Consider the following 16,268-nt stretch of genomic DNA (forward strand, 5'->3'; position numbering starts at 1 on the left):
AAAGTCAGGGAGGTTGGAGTTGGTCAGGAAATTCTCTTGCAATCCTGGAAAAGTGATGGGAATTCCCTCAGTGTTAGTAATGCGAGGGGAAAGTGTAATGCTCCGATCTGACATCACCCAGATTGTGATAGTTTTTTTTCTTTGACTGTTTTTTATTATTAATTGTCATACACTAAAAAGGTTTATGCAAGGTTCTGTCTGAATTTTCAGTTTTGTTGTATGATTGCAGGCCACATGTGGAGATGGTAGAGGCTATATTTTCTTTATTTCTTTCAGAAAATTCCATGAATCAATGCCACTGTCCTCCGTTGGCCATCACTGATCTGTCTACTCATGTTACTGCAGAAAAAAATATGTCTTTAAATAACAAGTCAGCCTCTATAAATTCCCCACAACATTTTCTGCAACATGTTTACAGTTTAAAACAACCTGATCAAATATTCGTAATACTACATGAAGTACCCGCGTTGCCCGGGCTAAACACATCATGATACAAGGAACATCACTACAGAGTTTCAAGTCCGTAGGACATTCACTTGAAAAATGGAAAATTTTGATTTTAAAGTCCCATTGATTGCACTATCTGTGTGCATCGAGGCTACGCATCAGCAGAACCTGGACGCCTATCTTCAGCTTCATGTTGTGGGAAGGCAGGTAACCCCTGGGCAAGACGTGATGGACGCACCAAACAATAGCAGGTTACATTTTAAACACAACGCCATCTATTGATGAAATTCTAAACTAAACTGTTATTAGCACCCTTTAGTTCGCTAGAAGTCGCGAGCTTCACTGAGCAGATTGGTTTCACCTAGGAGAAGGAGAGGATGTTGCCAGACCTTACTATAAGTCCATGTGGCCGACACAGAGAAATGACACAAACTCACCATTCGTGTGTCTGTGACCTACTTCCTATGATTTGATTTTATAAAACTGAATGTACACATTTTTCACTCTCTTAGAGTTGGAATTTTGTAATTATTTGTACTCTATGTCACACTCTGGCCCATAATATATCTATATGCAAAAAAAAATCCTGTCAATCCATTGCTTTGTTGCTGCATGAAATGACAAAAAAAATTACTTGATTTTTATAATGTTAGTAAGGATTATGAATTTCAGACATATCATCTACATATTATGTGTATAGATGTTCAAGGAGACAATAAATTGCACATATTTTGTTGTTCATTTTTAGAGCCATTTATACTAAGACCAATTTGTACTTTTCATTGTACATATTTTAAACCACCATTTCTGAATTTCCTAGGACATGTGAGCTTCATTGTGTGTATATTGAATTATGTAAAATTCTCACATGTATAAAAATTAATGGACAACTGTTATTTTATCTCTTAAATAATATAGTACACTAAATATTATGATGGTAACTATTTACTTGCTAATCAAGTGTAGTTTACAGACAAAACAGACATGTACACAGTCACAACACATTACAAAACAAGACACTTTGCACATAGCTTCCAGTGATGTTGGCTAAGCTGGTTTACAGTCAAACAATTTTTTATCTTTAAAACCTAAAGTTACATACTTGAACCAGTTGTTTTAAACATGTTTGTAAATGCCATAAACCCAGCAGACCACAAGTCAAAGTGAAGGACTGCAGCATTGAAGTGTAACAGACATTTTTAAAGTACTTATTAATATAAAACAGCAGGTCTCTTTATACTCATACGGTGCTCTTTAATCATTTGGTGACTTCATTGTAGCAGTTACCACAAAACTGTATGAATTACTTTAACCTTGTGGTACTGTTTGGAATGTAAGAAGATGAATGTGCAGGATTAAATATGAAATGTGATGAGTTGTTGCTGTGGTGTAGCTACGTATAGGCACAGTTCAGTTAGGAGAAGCAGTGTGCAGATTCTGGGCTTTCGTTGGTGCAAATTACTGTGGGTATCCACTGAAACATCAGTAATACAAAAAGACTGCTTGTACAAAGTGGGCATATTTTACAATAATTATGAAATGATTAATGGAAAAACACCCAATGTTATGTTTTCCTGTTGCATACATGTTCATGATAAAGTGAGATACTTGGTTAGCGTAACCATGGTGCGTCTGCACACATACGAACAGAATGTTACAAAGAGTAAACGTGTTTGAATGATTGCAAGATAGCCTGGTCCCTGTTGGTTTGTGTTGCTGAGGTTACAGTTCCAACTTGGCAGACAGGACAAAGCGACAAACACATGGATGGGTAGAACTGTAGCAGTTGTTTCGGCGAAGATGGTGCCTGGGCTTGCGTGCACGCTAGGACGGCCGGGGAGGTGCTTGCTGCTTGCCGCTCTGCCGGGGACTCTGGGCGGGGGAGTGCCCCAGTGTTCCGCCCCCAACACTGCGTGCCTCACACGGCCGGGGCCAGGCCGCTGCTCCAGTGCACCCGCGCGCCCTGCCACCTGCACAGTCCAGCCGCAGTCCCACCTTGGAGGCGAGTACTGGAAGATAACAGTGCGCCTGATGCAACTAAACTATTACACAATTTCCTGAAAGAAATAAAGAAATCCCAGCCTTTACCTTCCCTACAGCTGGCCTAGATCTATCCCCACGTTCTTTTTTTCTTAGAAAATTTAACAGTACCTTGTACACGCCATTTTATAGTGGTTATAACTGGGTGCTTGAAAATCATCTGAAAAGAAGAAAAAAACTAAACTGCTTTCCCATATCTGGGTGTTGGCAGAATACGTCATGATTATTTCACCTGAAATTGCTGTAACTGAATGTTTTCCGTTATTTTTCCAGGGTCGATTAAATACCTGGTCTTTTGCTGAACAAATTAAAACTTCCCCGACACTCCAGGACGTTGAACAGCCTGGTGAAACGGGAAATAAACACAGTTACTGAACACTATCATCCTCCTGACGTGACGGGAGAGGGGCGACGCACTCACTTGGTGTGTATGAGCTTCTCGAGCGAGGGCATGCCCATGTCGTCGCGCGCCTCACGCGTGTCCGCGCTGCACCTCGTGTCCACGCTCAGCACGCTCATGTTGCCGCCGCACGTGTAGTAGTACAGGTCGAACCTGCAACCAGCCGGTGCCCTGTCACTTGCCAGTCGCTGCTCAGTCGCTGCCCCGTCACTTGCCAGTCACTGCCCAGTCGCTGCCCAGTCACTGCCCAGCCACTGCTCAGTCGCTGCCCCGTCACTTGCCAGTCACTGCTCAGTCGCTGCCCAATCACCTGTCAGTCACTGCCCAGTGACTTGCCAGCCACCTGTCAGTCACTGCCCCGTCACTGCCCAGTCACTTCGCAGCCACTGCCCAGCCACCTGCCAGTCACTGCCCCGTCACCTGCCAGCCACCTGCCAGTCACTGCCCCGTCACCTGCCAGCCACCTGCCAGTCACTGCCCAGTGACTTGCCAGCCACCTCCCAGTCACTGCCCAGCCACCTCCCAGTCACTTCCCAGCCACTGCCCAGCCACCTGCCAGTCACTGCCCCGTCACCTGCCAGTCACTGCCCAGCCACCTGTCAGTCACTGCCCAGTGACTTGCCAGCCACCTGTCAGTCACTGCCCCGTCACTGCCCAGTCACTTCGCAGCCACTGCCCAGCCACCTGCCAGTCACTGCCCCGTCACCTGCCAGCCACCTGCCAGTCACTGCCCCGTCACCTGCCAGCCACCTGTCAGTCACTGCCCAGTGACTTGCCAGCCACCTCCCAGTCACTGCCCAACCACCTCCCAGTCACTTCCCAGCCACTGCCCAGCCACCTGCCAGTCACTGCCCCGTCACCTGCCAGTCACTGCCCAGCCACCTGTCAGTCACTGCCCAGTGACTTGCCAGCCACCTGTCAGTCACTTCCCCCAGCACAGTAGCAGCGGGTCCGATACAACCTCTGGATCACTTCTTGTGAGGAGGTTGCCTTTCTAATGAATTTTAAAAGGAAATCTCCGGAAATAGTGGACCTTCATAACTCCGGAGTTTACACATATACAGGGGCGTAGCCAGGGGGGGGTTTTAGGGGTTCGAACCCCCCCCTTAGCACCAAATCTTTAATTAATTTCTTATTCATCACTCAAACAAATTTCCTATTAAAATTAATAAAATTTTTACCATTACAATATTTAAATTTAAGTACCGAAAACTGCTAAAATAGCACTATTTTACACCTTAAAATCCAAATTTTCCCGGGGGAGGACCCCCGGACCCCCCGCTTTAATACGGGGGGGGGGGGGGCCGCATGCTTCTTAACACCCCCCATACGCAAATCCTGGCTACGCCACTGCACATATACTTACATTTGCTTGAGAATAGTAAACTGAACATTTAATGTATAGGTTTTTATTTAATGGTTTTTTAATATTTCGTTCACAAGTCAGTTGTTTGATTAATACAAGCCACAAGTACATTATTAATAATATTATTAAATACATGAAACACTCATGTCAAGTTTGCGTGAAAGACATGCTTACAGTAACACGTATACAAACCGACATTAAATCTAGATTACTTGGAGATAGGATTCATGCCGCTTCTGTGTACGAGGCATGTCAGGCTATGATGAGGGACTACATTATTGTAGCTCACAATAATCCCTCTGTAAACGTGCGTAGCCAAGTTGTTATTTTATCTTTCTGTCTTGGCTTGTTTTTCATTGTTTTAAATCTTGGGAGGGAGGGGTTCGGACCATCTGGCTACGGCTCTGATACTTTCATGCAAATGCCCAACTTACACGGTCATAAGAGATACTTTTCAACTGACATCCGACATTCATCAAATCTAGTTGATCTTGTGGCACTACTTCATCAAAACATTTATAGTTCTAAATTTTATTTATTTGCAGTAGGGTCTGGTCGACAGAAAGGGCATCAAAGACGGTTTTACACAAGTTGATCCTCCAGTTGTTGGACTGGACTGGGCCGTAGCACGTAGCGAGCAGCCACCCCGGCATTCTCCAGAGAGATTTCAGAAACCGTACACAAGGATGGCCAGACTGGTATTGAACCCAAGACCCTGGAATTTGAGTGAGTCCCATGCCTCACCAAAGCCACAACTTTGGGTCGTGACTGGAGTGTAACAGCTGTGGCTTGGCGACTTTTACATCTAAGGCTACAAAAACCAATATTCAGTTTTTGCAGATGAAATCTTTCTTAAAATTAACGTTCATCTCAGACTGGTGTGTAAGCTCTCGGAATGAAAGGACTGGAAATTGAGGTGCATCTTGAACTCAATATGGAGTCCAACATTGGAGTAAATCCATAATGTTAGTCACCCTGTGGATCGTCTCGGGAATGTTTTATCCCGACACTGAAGCAGCCCCAGTCCTCGACGAGCCCTGACCGCCCCTGGTTGTGCAAGTGGGAAGGGAGCTTGGAAGGCGAGAGAGGCGAGGCAGCACCTGCGCTCGGCCTGGTAGTTGCGCAGCAGCTCGCTGTTGGTGTTGAAGAGCACGCCGTAGTGCCCCAGGCAGCAGCACACCCACACGGGCACGGAGGGCGTCTTGAGGCGCGAGCCGGGCTGGCGGGCCTCGTCCATCTTGCCGTCCTGGTCCTCCTCCCACAGCAGGAAGCCCACCTCGCTGCGCGCCAGCACCCCGAACTGCGGCAGCGCCTGCGCACACACCCGGCCCCGGCTGTCACAAGCATGCATCCATCCAACCCTCCGCCTGAGCACTGGTTTTCTTCAAATTCCTTATCATAGTCAACCAAAGAATCATTTTACTGCAGTGCTATAGATAATATGACGTTTTTGAACCACAAATAAAAGGTACTAAATATTTCAAGCTGTAAATGTACAAAACTAAAACTGTATACGAACATTTAATTCGGCCCTCTCCTGACCTTCAGTCTGGATCCGGCCTTGATATACCTACTATATGTAAACTAAAACACACGCGAGGTTCACACGAGCTGATTATGTGGGCACGTGAACAGAACACCAGAACAGGTGTGGGCATCACATCCCGAGCTGTGACGTGAAGACAGGAGTGACAAGCGGAGCAGGTACAGGGCAGGGCGCACTCACGTAGTGGTCCTCGTCGCCCACGTACACCACGCCGTTGTGCAGGTAGGGCGTGGCGCGCCCAGTCAGCAGCAGGGTGACCACGCACTGCGAGCCCTCCTCGGCCGCCGTCACCAGGAACGCCTTGTCGCTGCCCAGGTCCAGCTTCACCCTGCGGGCATCGCGCACTCGTGGCTCCGGCCTTCGGTGCACCCGCCACACGGACATTAAATAAAACAAGTTGCTCCTCACCATAAACGTGCGGCTGTAAAGTTTTTATTTCTCTCGGTAAGAACGCAGCGGAAATCACAGCCGCACGTTGTTCGTGTGAATCAGTCGTGTTTTGTATTTCCGTGTCACGGGTGCACTGAAGACACACGCACAGAAGCCCGGAGACACCACAGTTGTCCTCGGGCTGCGCCACTGGGCAGACTGGTGTCTCCCTGGCGGGGAACTGGTGAGGAGATGCACTGGACAGTTCGCGACGGTCAGTTGTGCTACTCATCGACAAACAGGGCGATAACCCCGGGACCCGGTTATATTTCAAGACTTCTAAATGCGTGGATTACCTCTGAGAGCAAGGCAGGAATTACAAGTCTGGAAACAGCAAGTTATGCGATATGCTTGTATCACGGTGACGCGACACCTCCAACGCCCCAGTCGGTTCCAGAGTGTCTGCCCAGGGTATAAAAGCAGCGACGCCGGCCTCCCCTCGGGGAGTGATACTGGCGACACCCGTGTGAAGAGGGCAGTGGCCGGGCCTATCGGGAGGCGACACCTGAGTGAAGGCCTGGCGACGAGTGATAGTGGATGACTGTACTGCGGCAAGGTGAAGGAAGCGGACAGAAGAGCGAGCCACTGTCGAGCCAAGCTCCAGTGGAAGGTGTTGATGTTTCAAATACCAGTTGTGTTGTGGACAGAGATCTTGAGTGCATTAATTAAATTTATGGCGTAGACATTTTTAATAATTAAAACTGAACCAATTAATTGAGTCGTACCTTAAAAACCCAGTATTCTCCCCATATTATACTCGTAACATGGTGTTATATTTTAAATTCAATATAACATAATTTCAGTTACAAATATAAGAAATTTGCCTTATTTTTTAAAAATATATATAGAATAAAAATTATGTTTACTGTTAGAAAAATTTTAAAAATTTCAAAATATGCTGCTAAAACCCACTTAGTATTGTCTTATTTATATAGCATTATAATGTATTAAATGTCTACATCATTTTGATTGTTCTTAATAGCGAGGGTTTGAAGAGTTGGGTATTGAGTAATAGGAAGGGGTTTGAAGAGTGGTGTATTGAGTGATAGTGAGGGTTTGAAGAGTGGTGTATTGAGTGATATGGAGGGGCCCCCGGGCCCTGTGACCCTATGGGCGGCGCTGCGCTTGTGTGAAGGGCCCGCCATGTTGGCCGTCAGTCCCCGGGCCCACGCGGTGTGCGAGCTGCAGAGGAACTGTTGAGGACATGCTGAGGGCGGACGAGTAGTTCTGGCTCCGGATTTAGTTTTTAAACTGTATTTATAGAAGAGTGAAGTGTGTTTTCATGCAGGAATGATTCAGAACAGATTCTTGAAAGCTTTCTATAATCTTCATTTTTTTCCGCGTCACGGGAAGCCTTCTTTTGACAGACGAGAGAGCTAAACGTCCGATCGTGCATCTTCGAGTGTTTTTTTTTCATTGTAACTAATGATAACTAATGGTCAATTAGGTTAGGTTAGCTACATTATAAATACTTTAAAACATTGTGGACGGTTGATTTGGTTAGGATAGCTACATTAAAGATACTGTGAAATCATATAAACAAAAAAGCGAGCATGAACTTGGGGGAACTTCGGGTGTGGCTCTCTCGCCTGTGAAACCCTACGGTGACCGCCGGGATCTCACAGCTGCCCTGGGAACTACCAGCGAGCGACACTCAAGGACAGCACGGGTCGTGCTCTGGGCCGCGACTACAGCGCAGAGCGAGCCAGGAGCAGAAGCGCAGAGACACTCACTTGCCGCAGCCTCGGGTCAGCACGGCGCAGTACAGCAGCAGCAGAGTGCCTGGTCCGTTCTCCTCCGCGAACTGCAAGCAACACGCACCGCCACCTCACACTTGTTCAAACATTATGGTTAACGTGCTCTGACTAGTTGTACGTGTATTGCAAGTTATTTTCTACGTAAAGCAAAAATAAAAAAGGGGTTTTTCTGTAAAGTCAGTTTACGGACGATAATTTTACGTGATAACGTCATAAGAAAACATTGATGAAAAATTGCATACTTTTTTTAATTTTCAAATATTATTTACAGTTTTTGCAAAATTAATTTAAGTAATTTGTTCAAATATAATCACGAACAATTAGTTACAAAAAAGCCCGCCTTAACCAGTTAGATATTATAGAAGATTTTCTCGCTCGGTGGTTGGCCGGTTCTTGCACGCTCGGCTCAGGCGGGACGTGACAATTTTTCGTGCGTGCAGCCGGCATAAGACGTTATCACGTCAAAAACAAAGTTGGCGGTTGGGTATCAATTAGATGGTCACTACCATATGAGTGACTGGCACTCGGTGTGTGCTAACTCCTTTCTCCTCTGCCCTTCTGTTCCATGTGATACTGATGTTTTAAGTTATTGTATCCTGGACCTTAGACTGGTTAATATAAAATTAATCAAATTAATTAACTCTGTACTGTCTGGTATCAAACCGTGGACAGGAATCAATCAGTTAATTAACTGCTGTTTTTTTATGTGTTTTGGAAAATTTTTACAAATTTTTAGGTAAATAATTACCAATTTCCTATATGGCAGCCATTATGTGATCAGCTTATTACTGGTACCTAGTAGAAAACAAATTTAAGCATATTTTAGGATTTTTACAATGTTTTATTAAAAAAGTATTTTTTTTCTTAAATTATCATTTTAGCATCAGTCAAGGATCTAACTAAGCACTGTATGGATCGAATTAATCATTATTTTAACAAGTGTTTTTTTTTTATGATTTTTGGAATTTTTTTACGTATTTATAGCTAAATAATTACATATTTTTAAGATGGCGACCAGGACGGCTGAGAATATGGTGAATGTCAAGGTAATAAATAATACTGCACTCTAGCGGTAACAAATTAAATTAATATGATAACAGTGTCCTCCATCAGACATCATGTGTACTACATGGCACTAGTGCTCCTTGTATCGATTACTGAAAACAAGGTTGCCTCCGTGACGTCATACTGGCTGATGTAATATCTGTCTTGGCATTAGTGGTGGGAGGTCAGTCTGCTGGAGGCTTCCGTGGAGGAAGGCTCCATCACCATTTTTAATCTAGTAACCTCCCCGGTTTTGAACCCAGTACCTATTTATAAATTTTATTATCAATCTTTAATTAAGTAAATTTTGTATGAATTTTAAAAATTTCCTCGATTTTATAGCATAAAAAATATAGATTCTCAATATGACGGACAGTTTTCAAAATGGCGGAATTGTGTTTTTAATTAAAATTTTATCATTTAATTTTTTATAAGTTTTAAAATTTCCCGATTATCTAGTTAAATGATTATGGATTTTCAAGATGGCGGCTGGAACAAAAATGCAACTGTGACATCATAAATTCACAATGGCGGAATGTTCTAGAATTCCAAATGGCGGAAAAAACAAATAGAGGAATACAAGATGGTGGATCCAAAATGGCCGCCATGATATCCTAATCCAAGATGGCGACCTAACGAAAAGTGCAATGTGACATCATCATTCAAGCTGGCTGCTGTAATGTCAGGATTCAAGATGGCGGTCGGCACCTTAGGCACCTTACCAACAAGTTGATACGTCTGACACCAGCCTCGCACATCGGGGTCATTCCCGGAAGGGCAGGGGGGGGGGGGGAGGGTAAGCGGGACATTGTTGGACATTGTGCCACGCACGCAGTCTGGTTGTAGCGAGCTAGTGTGGTGCTTACCAGGAAAGTGTACCGCTTGATGAACACGAACAGATCTTCGTAGTTGGTGAACTCAAATATATGGAGCTGAAACAAACGTTGGAAAACTCGTTACATTTGTACAAATATTTCACGAGAACTCTGTAAACCACGATGGCATGGTTATTACTGAGGTAATGTGGAGGCTGTCTCACAGCCTGAGGGCGTGACGTCACGTGGCCACGTGGTGGTTAGAGCAGTGGAGGATCACGCCTGTCCACAGTCCCGGTGACAGAACACGTGTTACTGCGCCTAGCGTCACTGATGTAGCAACACGATTAGAAAATAGGATCTTCAGCACATGTTTTCCAACAACATTATTATTCACTGCAAAACAAGTTGAGATTGCAAAAGGGTTCCAGGCAAGGAGCCGACCGCCATTTTGGATTCATGATGTAACGGCCGCCATTTTGATTGCTTTAAACTTTGACCTTGACCAAAATCGACTCAAAAAACCCAATTCGACACAAGAGGGTAATTCCCGTCTTGAGAGAAAACGTCCTTCGAAAATGGGGAATTTAAATTCCCTTTTTGGGAATTGTTTGCCAATTGTAAATATCAAGGTCGGATGTAGTCCAAGATGGCCGCTGAGAAGTCAGAAATCCAATATGGCGTTCGGCTCATTACCTGCAACCCTGCCGTCGGACATACATTTATATACTACTTGCAATATAATATTTGTCACAAAAATACCGTGTTTTGTAAAAGATGAGTTTCAAGATATTCTTCTATTGAAGTACAGAGAGAGTCGTAACAAGGTTTCTTCATGTTCCTGTGGTAGACTGTACGACAGCCGGCATTTGTTTCCTTCATTTATGTAACATTTCTAACAGGTTCCATATGTTAGCCCTATTCACCATGGCAATTTTAATGGAATTTTCCTGCTAAAATTTCTGAATTCAGCTTTACAGTTCTGGATGGATTTTTTAAAACTTATTTATATTTTTTGCATTTTTTAATTTTTTGAACATGATAAAATTTAAATCACAATAATTTTCGTTACTAATGAAACAAAATATTAGATATTTTACAGTTATAGAAGCAAAAATTCGTTTTTAAGAATAAAATGTTTTCTCATACAACATTCTTATTAACATAAGGGAATGCGACAAAGAAGAAGTCAGAATATAAATGATTCCTGATTAAATGAACAACTTAGAATCTTCTTTCAGTACCCTTCATACTAATGTCAAAAATGCCTTAATGACCTAAGTGCAATTTCCAATTAGTGCAATTATTGAAAAAAAAAACTTAAATAAAATTATCTTATAGGGATTTCAAAACTTTCACAATTTACGAAACCATAAAACTAATAGTTACTTTGATATATTATGCTAGTAATATATTTATTACAAAAGCCCGAGATCAGCATTAATTTTAAAATACGATTACTTAATCATAAAATGGAAATTTTAATTTTACAAATCTGAGTGAGATAAGTATCAAACTACAGTTTCAGATAGCACGTGGTAATGCGATAGTCTCTATGAATGTCCTCAGCTGCGGCCGGCGGCACTCGGCGCTCAAGGTCACCAGCGGGGCGGGTTACCTTCTCGGTGAGGCCGTCCTGGAAGTACTTGTGGCTGTGGGGCACCAGGGCCTCCTCCTGGGGCAGGCACACGCGACAGTGGGCCTTCTCGCCCACCCGCCACAGGATGTCGCTGAGCGCGGTCCACAGCGCCTCCAGCTGGCGCGCGCGACACGGCTTCAGCAGCCTGCAGACACGCGGCACACTCCTGTGTCCTGTGTCTGTGCCCCTGTCTCACTGCACCCGCGTGGCCGTCAGCACACTGGGCTCTAGCCGCTCATTGCATTTCATCCGGCCAACAGCTGCTTGTGCAGTTTACCAAGTCTGGACCGTCCACAAACTCGCTAACTCAGATTACGGCAGAAATAATGCCCTACAATCTAATCGCAAATTCATTATATCATATTAACTCTACTAAACACATCATTAAGACAATTTCTAAGGGCGAGCCGAAACAAAGTGACTAGATAGAAAAAGTAGAAGTATTCCTAACGATCGTTACCTACGCTGAGTGCTGCCCACGCAACCCGCCTGCACTAGCGACCAGGGTTGGTCTACGACATATCAATTCAAAAGTAGGCCGAAGAAGACCGAGTTAACCAAATTTACGTCTTTATATAGCCTCGACATGACGTTGGCGCATGCGCAGCGTGGATAGGTCCAACAGGAGGGGTAAGGAAGGGAAATCGGACCTAGAGGAGGGGAAATCAGCAGTCCCGCGGCGGGCACTTCAAAATCCAAGTCATTACGTCGGGCTGCCGGTTCAGATCAATTGCTGTTAATTCAGTTGTTTTTCTATTTGTGCGGTTTCATTTTTAATAGTCTGTCTATTATCGAAACATTTTTTTAAAATTTGTTTTATCTTCTAGTGTTGTTAGTCTCGGTATGAATCTGTCCAGGAACGCGCGGAGTGGGGGGCCGCGGACAGCTGTTGAGCAGAGGGGGGGGGGGGGGGGGTCTGCACCCGGACGAGTTGGCGAGTAAGGGTCAAGTCCCCCCACGACTGGCGCCAGAGTTTATGAGCTCGGAGTGCTGTCGGTGATGATCAATAACACGTGCTAATACTCTGGTTCGTATTGCCTGCAGTGGATACAGTCAACGATGCCTTCGATAACCACGCCAGTGCTGTGTTTATAACGAGGTGGCGTATTTACGTAACGTTGACGCCTTTTTTTTACGTCCGTTAGTCTTTTGGGCAGAATTATCTAAGCAGTTTATTTCCGCCCTTTAGACGATAACTGGTTTTGTAGGGATATTTGGAGTTGGTGCATTTTGTGTTGTCACCAAAAAGTTATCCGATTTATGTTACGTCCGCAAGCAAATGTCAGAACGTGTTATACACTGCAAATGATAATTTATTAAAATTCAAAGCGAAAACTTTCTGCTTGAATTTCCTACTTTAGCCAGCTAATGACATTTCTGTATGTTGGCAAATTGTTGTTGCGGTAAGCAGCAACGAAGAGTGCCTGAGTTCAGCGAGAAGTTGCGTCATCAAGACATTAGTAAACATGTATCCGCCTGACGTCAGCTTAACGTAACATTTTACGCATCGTCGTTTCACTGATATCACGAGACTGTGTGTACAGTAGTTGCAGCTGTTAAGACCATACCCGCGCAACGTAATACTTGGGCCCATTAGTGGACTATAATGGTTCTAGTTTTTAAGTGTTTAGGTTTATGTATAGCTTGTCACCGTGTTAGGTAATACATATATTTTAGCACATATGTTCATTCATAAATGTTTTAGGCGCCTTTCCTAAATGCGCGTTTGTTTACAATTTTATAAGAGTAAAGTTAATAGGATTGAACGAATAGTGTTAAGGCACCCGCGATTTTACTATGGAGTATTTGTAATTTTTTCTAATGCGCTGTATTTTGCAACATTTACTAAAAATGTTTAATTACCCAAGCTTCAGGTGTTTTGTTTGTATGATATCTGCTTTTATTATAACTTAGATTTTTGCCCAACAATTGTATGGAGTCCATTAATAATGTATACTCTTGGTATCTTGGAGGTGAGGTTAATTTTAGTAATTTAATACTTCGCTCTTTAACTTCTCATCAGAGCGAGTGACGTGGAAGTGGGGTTTCACTCCTTGGAAAGGAGAGACAGCCCACACCTAGTATCAATTTGAATGTAAACAAACGGAAAATAATAACATAAACATGTTTAAAACATAAAAACAAAATAAAAAATACCAGAAATCTTTCCTGTTGAGTTTTATCAATGCCTTAATGGACAACCATTCAAATTTCTTACTCTTTACTTTACAAAAAAATCAATCAAACACAAATGTTATGATTATTCAGTAATTTTGTAGTAAATCTTCATAAATTATCTATATATTGATTTAAAAAGTTACATATTTAATGTCTACACTGTACAACTTAAATTTAAGATAACGTGTGGTGATTTAGTTCACTTTTCTTATATGGCTCAGAATGATTTTAAAAAATATTATTAAAAAACATGTGGCGACATAGACACCGGATTTTGGTTTGTAAGATAAGAAAAAAAAATACAAGCTGGCGTGTACAGAAACATATTTTTTTCCCTCCCGAAATGCAATATTAATAATGTTTGATTTGAATTCTTTCAATATAACAGTAAATGTGATTTACAGATAGCAATTGACAAATGACGATTGAAAATAACACCATGCCTCAGTGGCGCAGTGTAACACTTGTTGCCCCCAGACTTTGGAAACAAACCACCACGAAGCTCGCACATATTCAATGTTGTAACTGAGAATGCAGAAGGATATATGGACGGTGTTGTGTAAAAATGGTTCAACCCACAAACATTTTCAACTGAGTAAATTGAAGTCAAAGTTGAAAACACAAAAATTGGTATTGTACAGTGCGTTTAAAGTTTGGTCGCAAGATGGCATAGTAACAAGAAAATTTCGGTAAAAAAAATTTAGCTGAATTAAAAGTGTCATTATACCTACACAATTATTTCAGTAACTTTCCATCTGTTGGTTAACTCATATGCGCACAACACCACATATGCCTGCTGCAGTAGCGAGGGGAGGAGCCGGCACTCACAGGTCGGGGCTCGGCCCGCAGTCCTTGTGGAACAGCAAGTCCTTGAGCACGTGCGCCTGCACCACGGACAGCAGCCCGCGCGTGCCGTTGCGAGCCGCCTTCAGGCCGAACCCCAGGTCCTGCTCCGCCTCCCGGAACACCAGCCCCGTGCGCAGCCACTCGCTGCGTGGCGTGGTCACCGGCGTGCCGAACACCACCTGGCGCAGCCCCTGCAAGCCGCCACACTCCTCTCTACCCTGCAGCGCCTGCCGGTCCCCGTGCTGCGACCCGCCTCGCTCCTCTCTACCCTGCAGCGCCTGCCAGTCCCCGTGCTGCGACCCGCCTCGCTCCTCTCTACCCTGCAGCGCCTGCCGGTCCCCGTGCTGCTACCCGCCTCGCTCTTCTCTACCCTGCAGCGCCTGCCGGTCCCCGTGCTGCGACCCGCCTCGCTCTTCTCTACCCTGCAGCGCCTGCCGGTCCCCGTGCTGCGACCCGCCTCGCTCTTCTCTACCCTGCAGCGCCTGCCGGTCCCCGTGCTGCGACCCGCCTCGCTCTTCTCTACCCTGCAGCGCATGCCGGTCCCCGTGCTGCGACCCGCCTCGCTCTTCTCTACCCTGCAGCGCCTGCCAGGACCCGTGCTGCTACCCGCCTCACTCCTCTCTACCCTGCAGCGCCTGCCAGGACCCGTGCTGCGACCCGCCTCGCTCTTCTCTACCCTGCAGCGCCTGCCAGGACCCGTGCTGCAACCCGCCTCGCTCTTCTCTACCCTGCAGCGCCTGCCAGGACCCGTGCTGCTACCCGCCTCACTCCTCTCTACCCTGCAGCGCCTGCCAGGACCCGTGCTGCTACCCGCCTCACTCCTCTCTACCCTGCAGCGCCTGCCGGTCCCCGTGCTGCGACCCGCCTCGCTCCTCTCTACCCTGCAGCGCCTGCCGGTCCCCGTGCTGCGACCCGCCTCGCTCTTCTCTACCCTTCAGCGCCTGCCAGGACCCGTGCTGCTACCCGCCTCGCTCTTCTCTACCCTGCAGCGCCTGCCAGGACCCGTGCTGCTACCCGCCTCACTCCTCTCTACCCTGCAGCGCCTGCCGGTCCCCGTGCTGCGACCCGCCTCGCTCTTCTCTACCCTGCAGCGCCTGCCAGGACCCGTGCTGCTACCCGCCTCCCTCCTCTCTACCCTGCAGCGCCTGCCGGTCCCCGTGCTGCGACCCGCCTCGCTCTTCTCTACCCTGCAGCGCCTGCCGGTCCCCGTGCTGCGACCCGCCTCGCTCTTCTCTACCCTGCAGCGCCTGCCAGGACCCGTGCTGCTACCCGCCTCGCTCTTCTCTACCCTGCAGCGCCTGCCAGGACCCGTGCTGCTACCCGCCTCACTCCTCTCTACCCTGCAGCGCCTGCCAGGACCCGTGCTGCGACCCGCCTCGCTCTTCTCTACCCTGCAGCGCCTGCCAGGACCCGTGCTGCTACCCGCCTCACTCCTCTCTACCCTGCAGCGCCTGCCGGTCCCCGTGCTGCGACCCGCCTCGCTCTTCTCTACCCTGCAGCGCCTGCCAGGACCCGTGCTGCTACCCGCCACACTCCTCTCTACCCTGCAGCGCCTGCCGGTCCCCGTGCTGCGACCCGCCTCGCTCTTCTCTACCCTGCAGCGCCTGCCAGGACCCGTGCTGCTACCCGCCTCGCTCCTCTCTACCCTGCAGCGCCTGCCGGTCCCCGTGCTGCGACCCGCCTCGCTCTTCTCTACCCTGCAGCGCCTGCCAGGACCCGTGCTGCTACCCGCCACACTCCTCTCTACCCTGCAGCGCCTGC

The 16,268-nt window shown here is 46.2% G+C and overlaps 1 protein-coding gene across 1 annotated transcript in view; it reads right to left on the reverse strand.

Annotated features, from left to right (window-relative positions):
- Positions 1 to 1,255: 1,255 nt before the first annotated feature.
- The window catches only part of LOC134532165 (inactive ubiquitin carboxyl-terminal hydrolase MINDY-4B), a 54,428-nt gene continuing 39,415 nt past the window's right edge, over positions 1,256 to 16,268 (reverse strand). Inside the window, exons 4-11 of the mRNA XM_063368541.1 lie at positions 14,490 to 14,698; positions 11,463 to 11,628; positions 9,896 to 9,961; positions 7,962 to 8,032; positions 5,980 to 6,127; positions 5,354 to 5,565; positions 2,909 to 3,040; positions 1,256 to 2,417 (exon numbers count right to left, since the gene is read on the reverse strand). Of these exons, the coding sequence (XP_063224611.1) occupies positions 2,366 to 2,417; positions 2,909 to 3,040; positions 5,354 to 5,565; positions 5,980 to 6,127; positions 7,962 to 8,032; positions 9,896 to 9,961; positions 11,463 to 11,628; positions 14,490 to 14,698 (1,056 nt within the window). The 3' untranslated portion in view covers positions 1,256 to 2,365. The remainder of the gene's footprint in view (positions 2,418 to 2,908; positions 3,041 to 5,353; positions 5,566 to 5,979; positions 6,128 to 7,961; positions 8,033 to 9,895; positions 9,962 to 11,462; positions 11,629 to 14,489; positions 14,699 to 16,268) is intronic.

The sequence above is a fragment of the Bacillus rossius genome, chromosome 5 (assembly GCF_032445375.1).
Source record: "Bacillus rossius redtenbacheri isolate Brsri chromosome 5, Brsri_v3, whole genome shotgun sequence".
Taxonomy (NCBI): Eukaryota; Metazoa; Arthropoda; class Insecta; order Phasmatodea; family Bacillidae; genus Bacillus; species Bacillus rossius.